Source organism: Amblyomma mixtum, chromosome 7 (assembly GCF_055824585.1).
Source record: "Amblyomma mixtum isolate Tamu chromosome 7, ASM5582458v1, whole genome shotgun sequence".
NCBI lineage: Eukaryota > Metazoa > Arthropoda > Arachnida > Ixodida > Ixodidae > Amblyomma > Amblyomma mixtum.
In genome coordinates, this window is record NC_143018.1 from 106,684,269 (window position 1) to 106,703,149 (window position 18,881).

The 18,881-nt window shown below is 49.9% G+C and overlaps 2 protein-coding genes across 3 annotated transcripts in view; both read left to right on the forward strand.

Annotated features, from left to right (window-relative positions):
* Window positions 1-2,828: 2,828 nt before the first annotated feature.
* On the forward strand, window positions 2,829-6,211 carry LOC149337123 (uncharacterized). Its single transcript, XM_089554828.1, has 4 exons — window positions 2,829-3,692; window positions 3,886-3,987; window positions 4,080-4,259; window positions 4,723-6,211. Exons 1-4 carry the CDS (start codon window positions 2,879-2,881, stop codon window positions 6,126-6,128), a joined length of 2,502 nt encoding a protein of 833 aa, XP_089410954.1. The 5' UTR covers window positions 2,829-2,878; the 3' UTR covers window positions 6,129-6,211.
* Window positions 6,212-15,931: 9,720 nt separating this feature from the next.
* The window catches only part of LOC149337124 (uncharacterized), a 53,386-nt gene continuing 50,436 nt past the window's right edge, over window positions 15,932-18,881 (forward strand). For both annotated transcript variants that reach the window (XM_089553338.1, XM_089553339.1), the window contains exon 1: window positions 15,932-16,068. The gene's annotated coding sequence lies outside the window, so the exon portion shown is untranslated. The remainder of the gene's footprint in view (window positions 16,069-18,881) is intronic.

Below are 18,881 nucleotides of genomic sequence, written 5' to 3' on the forward strand. Positions count from 1 at the left end.
GGATGGGGGGAGTGGAGGGGGTTTGAAGTTGGGTGAAGCGATGGGTAAGATTATGCTCCAAGAGCTCCATCATCTTGGTAAGCATAGCGTCCATGCGCTGCTCAAGTTTTTCGGTGAGGGCGGCGGCAAGGTGATTGAATCTGGCCTCGAGGCGGGCGTCTAGCTCCTTTAGTTTATGGTCAAATTTTGCTTCGAGTGCTGCTAATTTAGCGTCTATTTCTGGGGGCACGGGAGGGGGTGTGGCGTCTGTGGTGCGCTGTTTGTTTGCAGGAGGGATGCTCGAAGTGTCTGTGGATGATGAGCTCGAATTAATGACAGGGGGTGCGGGTTGAGGCGGCATGGAGGGGGCGGGGGTGCTTAGGAGAGAGGAAAGGCGGCTTACCTCGTCACGCAAGGCCTTGAGTTCCTGGTCTCTCGGGTCTGCCTGGGAGGACTGGGGTGGTGGGGGTTGACGGGTGGTTTTGCCGGAAACGCGGTCTGCCCAGGTGAGACGCGTGGCGTTCTTGCTGCCATTCTGCCGGCTTGTAGAAGGCGACCGGGAAGCCGTTGAGCTGCGTCTGCTGGCTGTGCCTGGTTGATCGCAGCGGGAAAGCCGCGATGTACCCGGAGGGGAGAGAGCGTTCTTCGGGGACGCTAGTTTGCGGCCCCGTCCCTTGCAGTTCCCGGTGCCGGTCATATGAGGGCCTCCGCAGAGAATGCAGCTGGGGGTGCATGAGGGCACATCTTCCTTTGGGTGGGTCTGCCCACAGCGGGGGCACTTATGGGATCTTGGGTGGACACACACGTCTGCCCGGTGACCAGGGACGCGGCAGTTAGTGCAGGCGTCTATATGCCCTCGATAGGGTGTGCACCTGTGGAGGGCTCCTCCATAAAGGACGGCGCGTGGGACAGGTCCAGCTCGGAAAGTGATTAGGATGGAACGCGTGGAGCCCATTCGGCGGGCGTCCACGATGAGGGCGTCTGGGTTGCCGGTGATCAGGTCTTGCAGGAGCTCTGTCGGGGTCTCATACAAATAAGCATTGGAGATGACTCCGCGTACCGCTCCATCCGGCGGGGCTATGTAAGCTGCGACGGCGAAGTCCTTGCCTTGGTTTTTGATGCTGGTAACGCTAACCAGGGCAAGCGCGTCAGCTTTTATGGGCGTGCTTACGGTGCACGTATTGTTTACGGGGTGTACCCTGATTTGGGTACGCGTTGGTTCGTGTAGCTGGGACGCCGCTTGAAGGATGGCTTCCCGTAGTTGTCGGGGTGGAAGCAGGTCCAGCTGCAGCCCGCCTCGTGATCTGAACACGACCTTGTAGTCTGCAGCAGGAAGCGGCGTCTGGTGCCGCGAACGCTGCGCAGCTGTGCGCGTTGCTTGTAGGTGCGCTGACTTGTCAAGGCGCGCAGACTTGGGGGCACCGGTAGCAGAGGCTGCGGCCTCCTGGCTTCGGGATGGTGAAAGGACGTCCTTGGAGCGGGCAGGCACACTAAGAATATGCGTCCAGTCCCTTGGGTCGTAGTCGTGGGGGTTAAGAACCTCTCCCTGCACCTGCACCTCCATGATGGTGTTGGTGGCGGAAGCGTCCGACGCAGTAGGCCTAGCTCCCAGCGGAGCGAGGCCTAGCTCAGGCGAAGAGGTCACAAAGAAAAGGCCGTGGGTGCCCGAAAAATGGCTTAGGCGGGCCAAAAATTGATGGCGTGCGGCACTCACATTCGTAGATCAGTGGATGGTGAAATTTGGGCCGATGATGCTGGCGATTGGCGAATTCCGCTGTCTTTGTGCGGAGCCGATGTGGGGTGCGTCTGTACTACTCGGCCCCCTAGCGGCCAATCATCGGTAATTCTTTGACGATCATGATAATGGGCGTGCCCTGCTCATTGCAAGTAGCGCGTGTCCGTAACTATAGTGCCTAGAATACTGCTAGTGTGACGAGCGCAAGGGCTCCGCTATGGGAGAGGATGGCTGCGTTTCCGATGAAAGCCCACTGCAGGCGACAGATGGCGCTGCTTGTCGGGAGGGCACTGCCACAGCAGACGACGCGGCACTTTCGCATCGTAAAGTCACACGTTTGAAAGCTGTTGCTGCTGTGCGCCCGTTATTGTCTGCCTTGTGTCCGTATCTGCTCATCACCGAGGCACAGGGTTAATGTTTGGTGCCACTTCATCACGTGCTATCGACACAACATGTCCAAACCAAAGAGACAGAGCAAGGAGAGAACGTGTTTCGTCCCGCTGTGTACAAGTGGGTACCGTTCGAATAAGCAGCATGTTTCTTTGTTTACTGCTCCCACCGACGCTGCGCGATTGCTGGAGTGGGAAAGACTGATAAAAAGAAAGGACTGGCGGTTGACACCAGCATCCGTGGTGTGCGAGAAACATTTTGAGGAGCAATACATTGAACGTTCATTCAAGGTGACTGTGAACGGCGTGGTGAACGAGATAGCTCGAGAAAAACCGCGTCTAACACCTGATGCCGTGCCAACATTGTTTGAGCAATATCCCAAGCATCTAGTGCCCAAAAAAGCACTCAAGAGAAAGGTGAGGAACCTTTGTTTGCAGGAGCCTACTCCAAAACGGCGCCGAAACAAATCTGAGCCGTTCGATGTGACCGATAGCAGTGCAAAAGATAATATTGACAGTTCTGCCTGTCATGACGATGCCGCTGCCGGCATCAACCCCGTCGAAAGGGTCGGTTCAGAGAAAGAGTCACCGCGGCCGTCGCAAAGTGACAGCCAGGCTGTACAGCTGCCATCAGCCGAGAGTGGCCACCCATTTAGTGATATCTGCATCCCGATTGCATGGATGAAAGTCCCAAGTGCGTCCGGTGAAAATTTGTGCTACATATGCTTTGTGCGAAGCCGAAGCAAACAATTTCGAAACTTTGTTCATTGAAAGAATGGTTACATTTAGCAAGGCCTTGCCTGCAGGGGGGACTGTTTTAGCCACTGTGCACTTGCGAGGAAGGGAGCACAGCAAGCAGGTGCTTACAACGCGTAGCGAGGCAGAATTGCTGGTACAGAAAGTTTCTGTGATGGTCCTTTGCTGTGGGAGTGGCATAAAGCCAGTGTCAAGCAAACATATCCAGTACAGGAAGATGTACTTTGCAGCAAGGTGCTTGCTAACAACGGAAACTGAAGGAAGTTCCTGTGCCCAATGCAAATACCAGCGAGTGCTTGCTCAAAACCGAATGTGCAGGTTGAAGAAGCAGAAAAGGACCAGCAGTGAGAAAAATAAACGCCAGAACATCTCCCGCAACTTGAGAAGGACAAAAAAGAAACTTGCCAGTGTGCAGGAACAAGTGGCTCGAATGAAAGAAGAAAATAAATCAATCACCGAAGAGGCTCTAGAAGCTAGGATTCGGGCTCTCCCTCAGAAACAGCAACTTGCAGTCAAGAACTGCTTCGCGGCTGCTCAACGAAAATCAGTCAGAGGAATGGCTTACTCTGACGAATGGATTGTTGAGTGCGTAATGATGCGGATGCGCAGTCCCAGACTTTATGAACATTTGCGGAAAGAAAAAGTCATGGTACTTCCAGGTCGAACCTGCCTTAAGAAATATCTACAACGCTTCAAGGGTTGCTTTGGACTGAATCCTAAAGTGTACGCTGCCCTCGGGGAAAAAACAAAGGACATGGATGCCTTCAGCCGTCATGGTGGTCTCGTAATCGACGAACTGAAGTTGTCAGAGCACCTTGATGTGAAATCTAACGGTGAGTTTTACTCCCATGTCCACAATGCATGAAATCATCGGTTTAATTTTCAGGTGCCTAGTTCCAAGGGCACATTCCAATTTAACTTTAGAAAATCAATGCTCAACCTGAATTGCTGCATAGGTAAAAATTTGGAAATGGCGTAAGAAAGAATAAAGGGCTCAGTATTATCCCATTTTTTTTTGCAATTCAGGTGGCATTGAGGGTTTCGTTGACCTTGGCGACCAATCATCAAGTGACCAAAAAGGCATTCTGGCGGACCACGGTATGATTGTACTGTTCCAGCCATTCACAGGTAAGCTGTTAGAAATTACATTTTCTAGATGTACAATTTTAGCACTTGCCAGCAACACATATCCGTATTATTCTCACTTGCCCCTGTTTCAGGAAACTGGACGCAGATACTTGGAATTTTCGCTTCCAGAGGGAATGTGAAGGCGCCAACTCTTGCAAAGATCATTGTAGAAGCCACTATTCTTTCAGAACAAGCTGGCTTATTTGTAGACACTATAACATGTGACGGCGCCAGCTGGAACCGGAGCATGTGGCGGCGCTTGGGTGTACAAGGTGAGATTGTCATGCAGATTTGTGTCATGTGAAGAAAAAAATAGCCAGGATAGAACAATATACGGAATCTTTACTGTGCTCATTATATTAAGCCTTCGCTTGATAAGCTGACGCTGTAGCTTGTATCAAATATATTGAAGTATATGTTGAGTATTCATCAGTGTAAGGATGATCGCCCTAAAGATAACTGTATGACTTCGGTAAAGTTTAGGAGCGCAAAACAGTTATCACAGTACCTCTTCTTTAATAGACAGCTGTATAAATTTTTTGTTCTGTCGGCGTTCAGGTGAATGTTTTATTTCTGTAAGTATTTCCTATGTAGACTCCTTAATTTGGTAATATGTCTATCCACTATTTACTACTGTCGTTGTTTTATTAGTCTTTCCTTGTTATATTTCTAGAGGTCATGTGAGAAACATTCAGTTACTTATAGAAGAAATCCAATTACCACCTTTTTTTTTAGTCTGTGCAGATGGCCGCATCAAGAACAGCACACAGCATCCTGTGGACCCTACAAGGCAGCTCTTCTTCGTTTCCGATTTTCCTCATTTAATTAAGAATGTTAGAAATGGATTTGTTCACAAGGGCTATTTGACACCATCTGGCCCAGTTCACAGTGGAATAATACAGGCAGCCTGGGATGCAGATCGTGACAGCGTAACTCTAAAGGCCATGCCTAGCATTACACATGCACATATCAAGCCCAACTGCTTCGATAAAATGAAAGTCAATCTCGCTTTTCAGCTTTTTGGGGACGAGGTTATCAAGGGGCTCTTTGTGCACAGAAAACATGTCACCTCTCAGTACAAAGTAGTGCAGCCAACTGAGGATTTCATACAACTGTTCAACAAACTCATCCGAGTTATGACAGCAAGAGTGAGCACGAGAGCATTAAAGCCTGACAGTCCAAATGTAACGTTCATGCAGGAATTTTTAGACTACTTAGATCAGTGGGAGGCCAATGCTAAGCCAGCTGGAGGAGGCTTTTTGACCGGAAGTACAGCTGCAGGGCTGAGGATCACAATTAAAAGCACTCTAGAGCTGTTATCCCACCTCACCACTGTTGCAGGCTTCAAATACCTCTTAACTGCACGTTTGAGCCAAGACAAACTTGAAAATCTCTTTGGGATAATCATACAGTCTTCAGGATGCAACGACCACCCTACTGTATCACAGTTTCTGATAACTGTCAACCTTTTGTCATTTTACAACCTTGCAAGGTCACCAAGAGGAGGCAATTGCTCTCCTGCAGTTGTTAAATCCCTTTTAACTACTGCTGATGTGCCTGAAGTGGCAGGCAAGTCCTTTTCAGAAACACTGGACAGCCTTCTCGACAGTGGAAACATTGACGAAGCAGAGAATGTTTTTCGATCCATTCAGCTTGAAGATGACCATGAAGGATATTCTGAAAAAAAGAGCAACTCAGCTTTAGTTTATTACGCTGCGGGCTACGTGGCTAGAAAAGCTGTTGCTAGAAATCCGTGTGCCAGCTGCGCAGCCCTGTTGTGCACCACCCGAATAGATGCACAGAACGATGCTGACTCCTGGTTCACAGCTCATTTTGATAACGGTGGGCTGATTTATCCAACTGATGACTTAGCAAAGGCTGTAAGGGTCATGGAGGATGCATTCACTGCTTTCTTTAGTAAAAATAAGCTGCACGAAGGCAGCATGCAGGAGTTTGCGCAGTGTCTGCACTCTTTGACATTTCCTCAGCTAGGGTGTCCCGAACACGGAAAAAATACTTTAGCAACTGTGCTTAAGTTCTACATTCTTTTGCGACTTCGATTCCTTGTGAAAGGTTTGAACAGAGAGCGTCAAGGACAAAGGCAGCGGCAGAAGTATTTGAAGCTGCGGCACTGCCAATAGTTCAAGGTAAAGCTGAAAAGTCGAATGCCGGTTTGCATAATTTGTATTGAGCTTGTGTATTTTGTATTGTGTATTTGTACTGTCTTGTGTTTAGATGCCGAAAAAAAGAGCTCTTTCTCTGATGAAATAAAAGCTGAAATCGTTCCGGGTACCATTTTTTATTCCCAGATTCTTGGCCGATCCCCCAGAGTGCCATTCTGTCGTAGGCTACAACAACAACATTCCCAGATTATTGATATGTAAACACACAAACACGCACTAAACTGTATGACTAGGCTGATAACTGCTATCGTCTGCTTTTTCGCAGAAATGTGAAAGCAGAGAACAAAATACAGAACAAAAAACGGAACCTGGCACGCGCACAACGCTGCGTTTTGTCTTCTGTAAATATAAAAACAAAAGACCTACAACATTTTCACTCAGCAGTGCTGACAGAAACTGTTAATAACGCCTACGAAGATCCGGCGGGGTAGATATCAGTGGTTAAGACGAACATTCTCCGAAATATGTTGGCATCCTGCGACGCGCACAGGCAAGCGGGCACACTGGAGTGCTGAAGCAGCACACTCGCGCCTAGCAGCGCCCCCGCACGGCCGGCGGCGGCTTTCATTGCCATCCGAGCCATCCAAGCGGGCGCCCTCGGCACACTAGCAATATTCTAGGCACTATACCGTAACCAAGGTAAAGGGCATGGACACTACGAACGGACCCATAGACACCCATGTATGTGCTGGTTGACGGTTCGACTGCCATTTCATGGCTGACTCAAGTTGCGACTAGCAGTTTTGTGGTAGATGACCTTCGCTGATCAAATACAATCAGCCACATATCTGTGCACAATTAAAGGGTCCTAAAATGTGCGCAAGAAATCGCCTAGTTTGAGCAAGGCCGGGCGTCTTTTGTTCACAAAGGCGAAGACTAGTGACGGGCGCTGGCGCCTTGGTCAATAAATGAACGCCTGCATCTGTTGTTTACGTGCAGTGAATGACTTTTGTTTGCAGGGCGACAGGAGTCGCCGTCGTGTCTTGAGTGATCGCTTTTCCGTAATCGAGCGACACTGGTCGCGAACTGTACTCGTATTTTTTGACGGACTGTGGTCCCTTATCGTGTAACCATGGGGTCCAATAAAATTCTCTTAGTCGTAAATCGCGCTATTTCTGAATGCGCTGTTTGGAACGCGCATGTTCCAGATACATATGCAATGCCAGTCGCCACCGTGATGTCTTTGTCGAGATATGTGCAACTTGCGGGGCCGGACGCAGAAAGCCATGTTTCCCTTACTGCATCGCCCAAGAGCATTGCTCCTTAACACTTGAACGAGGAACTTGTACTATGGGAGCAAGTCTAGACTAGGCAACATTGAGGACCGTATTGACGCTTTCACCAATGACTTGCCGGCCAAGAGCCGATGTTAGTGAACCTAGTGCTTCACCATGGCCCCTCGCCAGCAAATTGAGGTTTGGCAGTGGAACTGCAGGGGCTTCCGTCGCAAGCGGGGGAACCTGCAGTTGCACATACAAAATCTGGATAGTAAGCCGGACATTATAGCTTTGCAGGAGGATAGCGGCTCGGTGAAATTACCGGGATTTAAGACATTTACACCACCAGAGATTGATCGAGGGGGCGTATCGAGCGTCCACGGCCGTGCTAGTCCATCGCAACACCACAGTGATACAGCATACCATAGATAGCAGCAGGGAGGACTACGTCGTGCTGGAGATTTTACCCAAAAGAAAGGACGATAAGAGTCTATTAGTTCTTAATGTATACTCTTCTCCAAAAGATAAGGGGGTGGGCTTGCCAGACCTCCTGATGAAGACGCAACGGCTAGCGGCTAGGTCTCAACTCATCGTGGTGGGAGATTTCAATGCGCCTCATCCGGAGTGAAGCTACATCCGAGCCAGCCCAAAGGGAAATAAGCTTTGGCAGGTTGCCCAGGACCTGCGATGGACGATCTTGAACAACCCGCTAGATCATACGAGGATAGGCAACAGCGTGAGCATGGACACCTCTCCAGACCTCACATTTGTGAATGGCATCAGGGATGCAAAGTGGGTAAACACGGGACAGTCACTGGGAAGTGATCACTATATCCTTTCCACAATATTTAGTGCTGCCAAGCTCAAAGACACGGTGAAAGGAACTCGAGTGACGGACTGGACCGATTTCGGAAATACAGGAATGACACAGTGAACGGGGAAATCGAGGACTTAGGAGCTTGGGTTGAGACACTCAAGCAGGCCGTGAAGAGTACCACTGAAGAGGTTCCGACGGAGGAGGAGGGCTTTACGGCTGACTCTAGATTGTTACACATGTGGGAAGCACATGCGAGTCTCCTTTGGAGGTGGAGGAAACAAAGGCATAATGGTGTCCTCCATATGAAGATGGCCAAAGCTAGAACGAGAAATCGAAACCTACACATTGGAGTTGCAGTGCAAACAGTGGGGGCAGATTTGTGACCGGATGAATGGGCAATTCGGGTGCAAAAAAACATGGCAGTTGTTGAGGCACCTTTTAGACCCGGCGGCAACCAAATCTGCGCAGAAGGGGCAAATGGCTAGGTTAGTGCATCAGTATCAAGGCACGATTGGGGAACTTATACATGAACTCCGAAGTCGTTACATGAACAGAGAGGCGGGCGGTTGCTTGCCGGATTACTCGGGAGAGGAAAATCTTGAATTAGATGCAGACTTTACGGTGGCGGAGGTGGAGTTTGCAATGCGCGAGCTTCGTGCCACGTCAGCAGCGAGTCCGGACGGGGTTACTAATAAAATGCTGAGGAACCTGGATTTCAAGTCAGTGGGGGCACTCACGAATTTGGTGAATAAATATTGGGCGGCCGGAGAGATTCCGCCAGAGTGGAAGCATGCTAGGATTACATTTATTCCTAAAGCACGGAAGAAGCTCTGCATTGAGAATCTGTGTCCCATCTCGCTAACGTCGTGCTTGGCCAAATTGATGGAGCATGTGGTCCTGAACAGGCTTCAGGGTTATGTAGAGGATAATAAGTTGATCCCTGAAACAATGATTGGCTTCAGGGCTAATTTATCAACGCAGGCCGTCATGATACAGCTAAAAAAAGACGTGGTTGATCCTGGGTACGGCACGGGCACCAAGGCTATCTTGGGGCTTGACCTAAATAAGACCTTTGACAATGTTACCCATGAGGCAATATTGAGGAACCTATCGGACATAGGACCGGGGGGTTGAACCTTCCGGTACATCAGATCGTTTCTGGAGGGTAGGACTGCGGAGATTGTAGTCGGAGAAATGAAATCGAATCCCTTCCCATTGGGGGGCAGGGGGACACTGCAAGGACCGGTATTATCGCCGTTCCTATTTAGTCTAGCCTTGATCAAGATACAACCCAGGCTGCAAGCGATATCGGGACCTAAAAATACATTTTATGCGGATGACATTACTCTATGGGTAACAAGAGGCAGTGACGCACAATTGGAAGAAACTCTACAGCAGGCGGTGGATATTGTGGAAGAGCAAGCAAGGGAAGCAGGACTCTCGTGCTCTCAGCCCAAGTCCGAGCTTTTTGTGCTGAGGGATAAACCAAAAGGGATACATGCGAGGCACTATATGCCGCCACCAACTTTAGAGGTGAAAGTGAGGGGAATACCGGTCGCTGAGGTCCAAACGATCAGGATCCTGGGTATGTATGTGCAGGCTAACAGGAAGAATAGCGAGTCCTTGCAAAGGCTGAAAAATACGGTCAATGCTACCGTGCGGCTAATCAGGAAAATCGCCAATCGTAAGAGAGGTGTTAAGGAAAAGGACTTGTGTAAGCCAGTGCAGGCGTTTGTGCTGAGTAGAATAGTGTATGTGACACCTTATTTGAGGTTGGACGCGGCGGAAAAAGGCAAGGTGGAGGCTATGATTAGGCAGGCGTATAAAGCGGCCCTTGGGTTGCCTCACAATGCGTCTACCGAAAGGCTGCTGGGATTAGGGGTGCACAACACCCTAGAAGAACTACGGGAAGCGCACTTGTTGATGCTGGTAGGCTTTCAAAAACAAAAGCAGGAAGAGACATATTGGAAAGGATCGGCATTCAGTTGACGTTCCAGCCGGTGACACGAAAATTCAGATGAAGCGAGAAATGCACAAGTGCTTGTACATAAAACCTTTGCCCAAGAACATGCATCCAATATATAACGAGGACCGCAGGAAGGCAAGAGCTTTACATGCCAAGTACGGGAAGTACAACGGGGCAGTCTTTGTAGACGTCGCCGAGTATAAGGACAAGGACGCATTTGCAATTGCGGTGGTGGACGGGCGGGGACGCTTGATCGCCTCTGGATCAGTCAAAACCCGCTCCCCTGAAACTGCAGAGGAAGCGGCGATAGCACTAGCTAAAACTAGTAGTAATGCTGACCTGATCTTCAGCGATTCAAAAACAGCCATCTGAAATTTGGCGAGGGGCAGAATATCTGTCACAGCGGCGCGATTGCTGAATCGGGCCACGGGGCGAGGGACTACGGAGACGGAAATTGCCTGGGTACCTGCACACTCTTGGAACCCTGGGAACCAGACGGCTCACATGAATGCTCGAGGTTTCGTCAGCCGAGTAGGTGAGCCGGATGTCATGGGAAGGTCCACGAGAGATGGGCTGGTATTTTTTCATGGCATTACTAACCATTTCAGACTTGAGCGGAGGATTTACCCACCCCCGGGCAAGCAATTGGTGAAGGCGCAGGAATGCGTCTGGCGACGATTGCAGGCTAGATGTTTCTTCAACCCATTCGGTTGAGCAAAATCTACCCGGACATTCAGCCGGAGTGCAAACGGTGTCAGGAATTGGCAACCTATGACCACATATTATGGAGCTGCAGCATAGCACCGCCACCGCCGGACGCTATGCGTGATCCTTCCCTCGAGCAGTGGGAGGCCGTGTTGGCCAGCTCAGACCCGGTCGTCCAGACCAGGGCCGTGGAGTGGGCCACCCAGGTCGCCGTCAGCCATGGGTTGATGGCCATCTAACACAGAATCGTCCACACATGCTCTCTGACGAAAATAAAATTTTTCCTTCCATCTATTGTAAATATGTAAATTTGCCAAATGTCAATAAATATGTGCACACTGAAAATTCATTTTGTAGTTTTTTCTCTTGTTAATGCTTGTATAATATGCAGCATCTAGCGATCAAAGAAACATTGCGTAAGGAAAACAATTTTTTTCACACAGCTGTCTCGAGCTGTCTCGAGCCAAACTGTCTCGAGCCAAACTTGGATTAAAATATCTAGAAAACCTAAGTACATGAACAAAAAAAACAAGTGAAAAGAAACTTGTTCGAGCCCACCCACTGAAAATATTGTTGCGGCGTCCCTGCGCATATGAGGACGTGTAAAGAAGTGTGTACTACATTTATTATTATTTTAAGGAAAAGTCTTTAGTTGGAATACTGCCTCCATTAAAGTTGAAAAAGAGTACAAAATTATCAGCGTGCCCAAGCTAGTACGTATAGAATAAAAATCGTCAGAAAATGCAGCTTCTACGTGTCATTCGCCAACTTTCCCGTCGTTTTCAACCGCGATAAAAAAATACGTAATTCTGAAAAGTTGAAATATATTAAGGGAGCCATTTCGCACCGATTCGCTTTCGATCTCGGTGTCTTTTTTTTTTAATGTGCGTCTTCAAAAAAAATTGGCTGAAGGCTTAGCTTGGTTAAGCCTGGCTGATTGCGAAAGCAATAACACCTGGCTGCGCTTGGTTCCGCTGGTAGTTGCACATGGTTTCCCGTATAGCGCAACTCTGGTCACGACTTGGTTCTGCTAATATGGTTACCCGTATGGATTCATTCTGGACACAACATGGATCTACTGCAAATTTGCTTTATTTATTCCAATGAACACGCTTTGGTGATCCTTAAAGAAATGGCTTTTGACTCTGAACTTGTAGATGCACCCGCAGCAAGCCGGCGTGCTCGCCATTCTGCAGCATACGCACGTTGCTTCGCCAACCGTTCAATGTTCCCTTTCTTCGTCTGTTTCTTCGGCACGGCGCCGTCGCTTGGCCGCGGCACACCGTTCCAGCCTCGCCTTGTACGCATCCTCCGACATAGCACAGCACTGCGAGGAGCACAGCCGCAGCCCCGTTTTATCCCAGTGCTCTCCTCTTGTCGCGACGTCACGCGGTCACGTGGTAGTGCGCCGCAGCTGCGCCGGAGCATTGAAGGACTATGGCCGGAGCGAAGGATGAACCTCCATCGATGGCAGAAAAGTGCAAGCAGTATTGCTTTCGCAATAAAAGTTTGTATTTCGTTTGTCCACAAGTAAGGAGACCAGAGCCGAAACCATTGCTAAAGGCGCCCTGAATACCTTCTGGGGAGAGCGGATAAACTCTCTCAGTCACCACATTGTGTTGTCATGAACGCCTCAACCAAATAATACACTTCTACGCGCAACACAGAACCTAAAATAATTCATGGGGCACTTTGACTGTAAGGCGCTAGTCTACCATGCCGGAGTACCCGGGTTCGAACCCGACCGCGGCGGCAGCGTTTCAATGGAGGCGAAACGCAAGAGGCGCCCGTGTGCTGTGCTGTTGTTGTGTTGTTGTGACTGAGAGAAACATGAAAAGGAAATTGCACGGGCCTGCCTACTGCCTCCAGCCAAGCGACCACCGCTGCCACGTGCAGATAGAGGAGAGTTAAAAGATCAGAGGAAAGAGAAAAGGGAAAGAAAAGACGCGCGTCGCAGCAACAACTGCGTCCGGCCGAGCGGACGCTGCTGAAAAAACAGATAAGCGGCCGAAGCCGCGCTCGCCGAAGCGAGGACAGATGCGATGTCAGTGCACGTTAAATATCCCCGGGTGGTCTAAATTATTCCGGAGACCTCCACTACGGCACCCCTTTCTCGCTTTCTTCTTTCATTCCTACCTTCTTCCCTTCCCTTACGGCGCGGTTCAGGTGTCCTCCGATATATGTGAGACAGATACTGCTCCATTTCCTTTCGTCAAAAACCAATTTACCGATTTTCGCCGGCACGGCTGCTAACGACAGTATGAGGCATTAAAGACTTTCGCCTTAAAATTGGCGAGCCCCTTGCGGCAACTTTTTAAGGTGGAAGCCTTTAATGCCTCATCGTTGTAAGCAGTTGTTGTCGACAGAAATGTCACGCTTTTCAATTGGTCGAATCATTCATGACGACACAGTGCGCGAATTTCAAACAGGGCCAATTGTACTTTGGCTAGTAGCCATGCAACCAATTGAAGAGATGGTATAGTGATGCTCCATGTAAGCGGGACTGAGTTTAATTAATTCATTAATTAGCCTAATTAACCTTTCTAATCAAACCAGATAAATAAATACAACCGAGTAGGAAATTGGTCGAGTTGGGGAATCGAACCGAGGTCTCTGGAGCACGAGATGAGCACGCTAACCACTCGGCCATTCCAGCCCGATGGTTTGGGATGAACAAAGGCGCGTCTAGAGGATGCGCTGTCTTCGTTCACTCCCATCTTCCTCCTCTCACATACGGCGTGATTCAGGTGTCCACTGAGATATGCGAGACAGATACATTTCCTTTCCTCAAAAACAAATTTACCGACGAGCAAGGCGCAGAGCCAAGGCGTAGAGCCGAACGGGCGATGGCGTTCTGTGGACTCCCTGGCAGCGTTGGAAGACACTGTCGCATTCCACTCTTACAGACGAAGGTTATCTTAACCACCACATGATGGTTTCACGTCCCAAAGCGACTACGGCTATGAGAGACGCCGTAGAGGAGGGCTCCGGAAATTTCGACCCGCTGGGGTTCATTAACGTGCACTGACATCGCACAGTACACAGGCCTCTAGAATTTCTCCTCCAAAGAAATTCAACCGCCGCGGCCGGAATAAAACCCGACATGAGTGACACAAGCAGCAACACCACGCTTTAGGCTTCTGCCTCACCGAACTTTAGGTCAACAGTGTCCCCCTGAATTTTCAAGCTCGGACCCTCCTCCGTTTCACACTCTTGCGTGTGCCGGTTAAGAAATGGTTATTAACTCAATTGTTTCAGACGCCACGCGACCAGTCCTCACTCTGGTGGGTCAGCAAGCTACGCCTCATCGGGCAATTCCCGCGCCAGCGTCCGCTGTTGTTGTTGTTGTCCTCTAAATAATGGCGCGTACCCACTGCGGGGGATTGGCCAAGACATGGGCGGCAACTTATTTCAATTACACATCTGAATGTCTTTAATTTATTTCCTAAAATCAATTATTATCATTATAATTATTATTTTTAATCCATCATTATTTCTTGTTTAATATTCCGAGCGTCCGCTTCGGCGGACGCGGTTGTTGCGACGCGCGTCTTTTCTCTCTTTATCGCTTTCCTCTTTCAACTCTCTTCTATCTGCAAGGCTCACTCTGGGCTGGAGGGCAACGAGCTTGCCCACCAGTTCGCCCGAGAGATGGAACACCGGGCAGAGGAAGGTGAGCCAGAGTTCATTATTAGTTATAAGGAAAATACGAACTATTACAAGACGGAGAGGCGATGACCCCGATCCTCACAAATCGCTTACCAGAGAACAGCAAGCGATCTACAGGCAGATACAGGTAGGATCCTTCCCACACCCTTACCTTCAACACAAGATGTACCCGGAAAGGTACCAGAAGGAACGTGATTTCTGCAAGACTGAGTTAGGCACGCTCCAACATGTCATTGGAGTATGCAACTTCATCAAGGAAATCCCCCCACCTCTCACCTGCCCCACTACCCCACCCCATCCCTCATCCTCCCTTACCGAGCGATGGGAGACCTTGCTAACCAGCCCTGCCGCGGAAGACCAGCTCGTCCTGATCTCCAGGGGCCAGGCGGCCAGGGATGTATATGGGTCCCGTGAAGAGGGAACCACTCCCATCGACGGCGTCTAAGCAGACGTCGTATTTAGCTCGAGCAAATAAAGTTGTTTCTCTCTCTCTTCTATCTGCACGTGGCAGTGGTGGTTGCTCGACTTGAGCCAGTCGGCAAGCCCGTGCACATCTCTCAGTCGCAACGACACAACTACCGCGCTCGTCATAGCAGCATGCGGTAGGGCCGAGTGGGTAGGGCCGGCGGAGTCTTTGAGCGTGGAAAAAATCACGAGAAGAGCGGGAAATGCGCGAAGACGCTGAAATTCAAATTTTAGCTATAGAATACTCAGTTTCTGCAAAACGCTTTAAAGCAGTTCTTGCTGGAGCATACTCGCGAAGAGGCGTCCTTTTGCATCACTGGAATACCGTGCTTTCATTGAGAGTCCCTTCCAGAGTCATTTAAAGGCAATGGAACGCGATGATGGAAAAGAAAACGAAATTAAGGAATCATGCCTAGAACTAAATCTCTACGAAATTTAAACTTGAAATATGTCTCCCGGGAAAGACCGTACAGCTATCCGCTATACAAAATAACAAATCTGGATGAAAGTCGCGTGCGTTGATCTTTGCCGTTTCCTATCACGCGCAGCCGTCGAAGAGGAAGAAGAAGCGAATGCGTCTCGAATATAGTGAACTAGAATACTATTCTAGTTCACTATAGTCTCGAAGGTCGTTTGTATCCGCTGTGCACCCTGGCGAATCCCCCGCCGTGGGTATGCATGTGCCATTAAGCCTGAGGACATCGATCATCGTCATCATCTCAAAACCTCTCAAAATTATTTATTCGTTTTCCCAGATTCCTCAATTTGTTTTATTTATGACCCGCTTGAGATAAGCCTGGATGAATTTTTTTTTCAGTTTAGATTTGCACCAAACCCTGGTCAATCCCCTACCGAGGGTATGTGCCATTAAGCATGAGGACATGATCATCATCATCATCGTATTCACGCGCCTGTGAGACACGTGGCCGATCACAACGTTCGAGTGACGCATCATGCATTCCTTCGAACTGTGTTGTGCTTTCTGGTGCTTCATCGCCGCTGCTCCCCCGACGGAGTGCCACATCTGCGCTGAGCTCACGGAAGGTTCTCTGCGCAAAGGTGAGCTTCTGTGCAAGCGTTCACTCACGCAGGGAGCTTCACCTACCCTTCCCTACTTTTCGGTACGTGGCTATAGTGTGTGACCAGCATTAATCTTTAACCATTTGCAGTGCCGCAATCTTCGCTCTGCCGCTGAACCGCTTACGTCAGTGCGCCATGCCGCCTTCACTTCCGGCAAACTGTGTAGTATCTATATCCACTTGAGTGCGAAACGCGGAGCGCGTACTTTGGCCAAATGCACGCGTTCCTGCAACGAGCCGCACGTGAATTCGTATCGTGTTTCACAGGTAGTAAGCGCTGCTGTAGTCATCCACTCTTAGAACACGCTAGTGCATGGCAGTGCTCTTTGGAGGGTCACTGCGTCCGAAACGGCTGCGCATCGAAGCGAAGTGGCAGATGACGCGAAGCACCGCGTCCAGGTACACCTTCTCCTGCGCCACTTTGCTGCGATGAGCGACTGTGTCGCACGCGGTAGCCCTCTGAAGAGTGCGGCCATGCGCTATAGCGGTTTCTAACCTAGAGTGGGCGACCCTGTACAGTTCACGCCGCCGCAGTCAACCCGCTGGCGATTTCTAGAGCGCAGCTCTTTGGCGCCCGTTTCTGTGTTTCGCGGCGTCGCCGTCGCCGTTGTCCGTTGTACCCAGCAGTAAACACCTTAGTCGTGCTTTAAGTTGCAAAACCAATGGAGCGGGAGCTTGGAAAAAAAGGAAAGGCGCATGAAGCTTTTCGCTTCAAAACAATAGCAAACAAAAATGTCTGCCTCTCCCGTAAAGCCCGAGTCACACTGCGGAAACACAACAACGACATGAACCAAACATGTTCGCAAGCGAGCCGTCAACAAGTCGCCCAACCAACTTGTCCCACAACTTCTTGTCACATTGCAAGAACGGCAGGGAAACGAGACAGGTTGCTGGGGAGTTCCCTCGGTATGACAGCTTCCGGGAACCGGAACAACAAACAAACAGCGTTCGCGGACACGGTTGGCGCTGTTCGCCGGCCGGGCGAATTTCCTGGCGACACCGCACGAACAAACCAAGCACTTTGCGGTGATTCACCGCTTTTGTGCCTTTCGTGCTTGGAAACTTCGTTTGCAAAGTGCAAAAAAGAGCGCTTCCTTTCGTGGGAATTCTGTCTGCTGCGGTACGGCGTCTTGCAGGCGGGTGCATACAGACGGGAAGGCTGCCCTGGCCACCGTCGGCTGCCCTGGCCACCGTCGGCTGGCAGGTGCGGCCGCCGTGGAGAAGCACGTTCGATCCCCGTCGCATTCTTGTGAGCAAGCGCACACTTCTGACGAACGCGGTTCTGTAGGGAGCCAAAAGGAATGTCCTGTTCCAGGGACTGCCTCGGCTGCGAGTTCCAGAAGTTTCTTGACGGGTTTGTGCGCGAGAACCACCCGAGCAGGAGCCGGCATACGAGCGTGCCAGTTGCTCGCGTGAACATGCTGCCGTCGTACTCGTGCCGCCAGGAAAGTGACCTGATCGCGATGTTTGAAGAGAGGCGCTTTCCATGGGATATAACAGCCCAAAATATCAACGGTGTGATCTGAAGGAATCTGTGTTTCAAGAGATCGCTAGTTGGGACTGTATTTCACAGGTGAGCGCGAGTTACCAGTTACCTGTCCTGCTATTTTTGAACTTGAGATGAAGAAGAAAGCAGCGCTGCATTTTTTTCTTTGAGATAGCAATCAGAATAACTTTACTGGGTATCCATTTGATTGCAAGAATGATGCGTACAATTATATCTTTTTTTTTAGTACTCTCAGAGCGTGGAACAAACTCGATGAATCTGCCGAGATTGTGGCGTGTTTTGTAGTGACCGGCCGGGTTGATAATGCATTGTGGAACAGCAGCGCAAAACACAAAATGTGTAGAAGTAGACACAGGGCACAGAAAGTAGACGCATGTAGTCCGTGTTTAATTCTTTCGTATGAAGTTTTCGAAAACGCTTTTCTCAGGCGCCCTTCTCAGCCAGTCGATCATCCAGCGCGGTTTCTCTGCGGTGGCGGCTGGTTGTCCGAGTCAGAATCGAGCAAGGCTGCACCTCAGCCGCCGCGCACGATCATAGTTCGCCCGATATTCTGCAAAACCGCCAGTAGCTACGACAGCGCAAGGTGTCTCCAGTTTCCGCGGTTGTGCACACGCACGGAGGAGAGCGCGCGAGCAATGGCAGAGAAGCGCCGGGGAACGCGATTGAGATGGTTTTTCCGGTGTGACAGAGAGTTTGTGAACAAGCGGCGCACATGTGGCCAACACAGGCTGGCGGGAGACAGCGACATGTTTACCCTCTGTTCGTGTTGACGCGGTGTGACAGGATCGCCAACCCGACGAAAACACTGTTTTGTCGGACGAGTTGGCGGACTGTTTCCGCAGTGTGACTCGGCCTTAAGGAGAGTAGAGTAAGCATGAAATGTTTACGTGCATAACACGAAGCGTACGCGGACACGACGAGACGCAGGCCTGACAAGAATGTATATGCAGCGCGTTCGAAACTAAGTGCGCAGATTCGAAAGCGTTTTCCGCACCACTTTGCCTATGTGACACAGGTGACGTAACCACTGGATTGTCACACAATTGATGACGAAGTAATGACAAATTACTAATTAGTGACTAATTACTGATTAACGACTAAACACTATTTAACTGCTAATTAATGACGCTTCAGCTTCGCCTTTAGGAGTGGAACGCGACAGCGTGTTGTAGCGCTGCCAGGCAGTCCACGGAACGCCACCACCCGTTCGGCGCGATGCCTTGCCTTTTGAACGCCACGCTTTTTGAGGAAAGGAAATTACGCAGTAATTCTCTGTCATCTCGGTG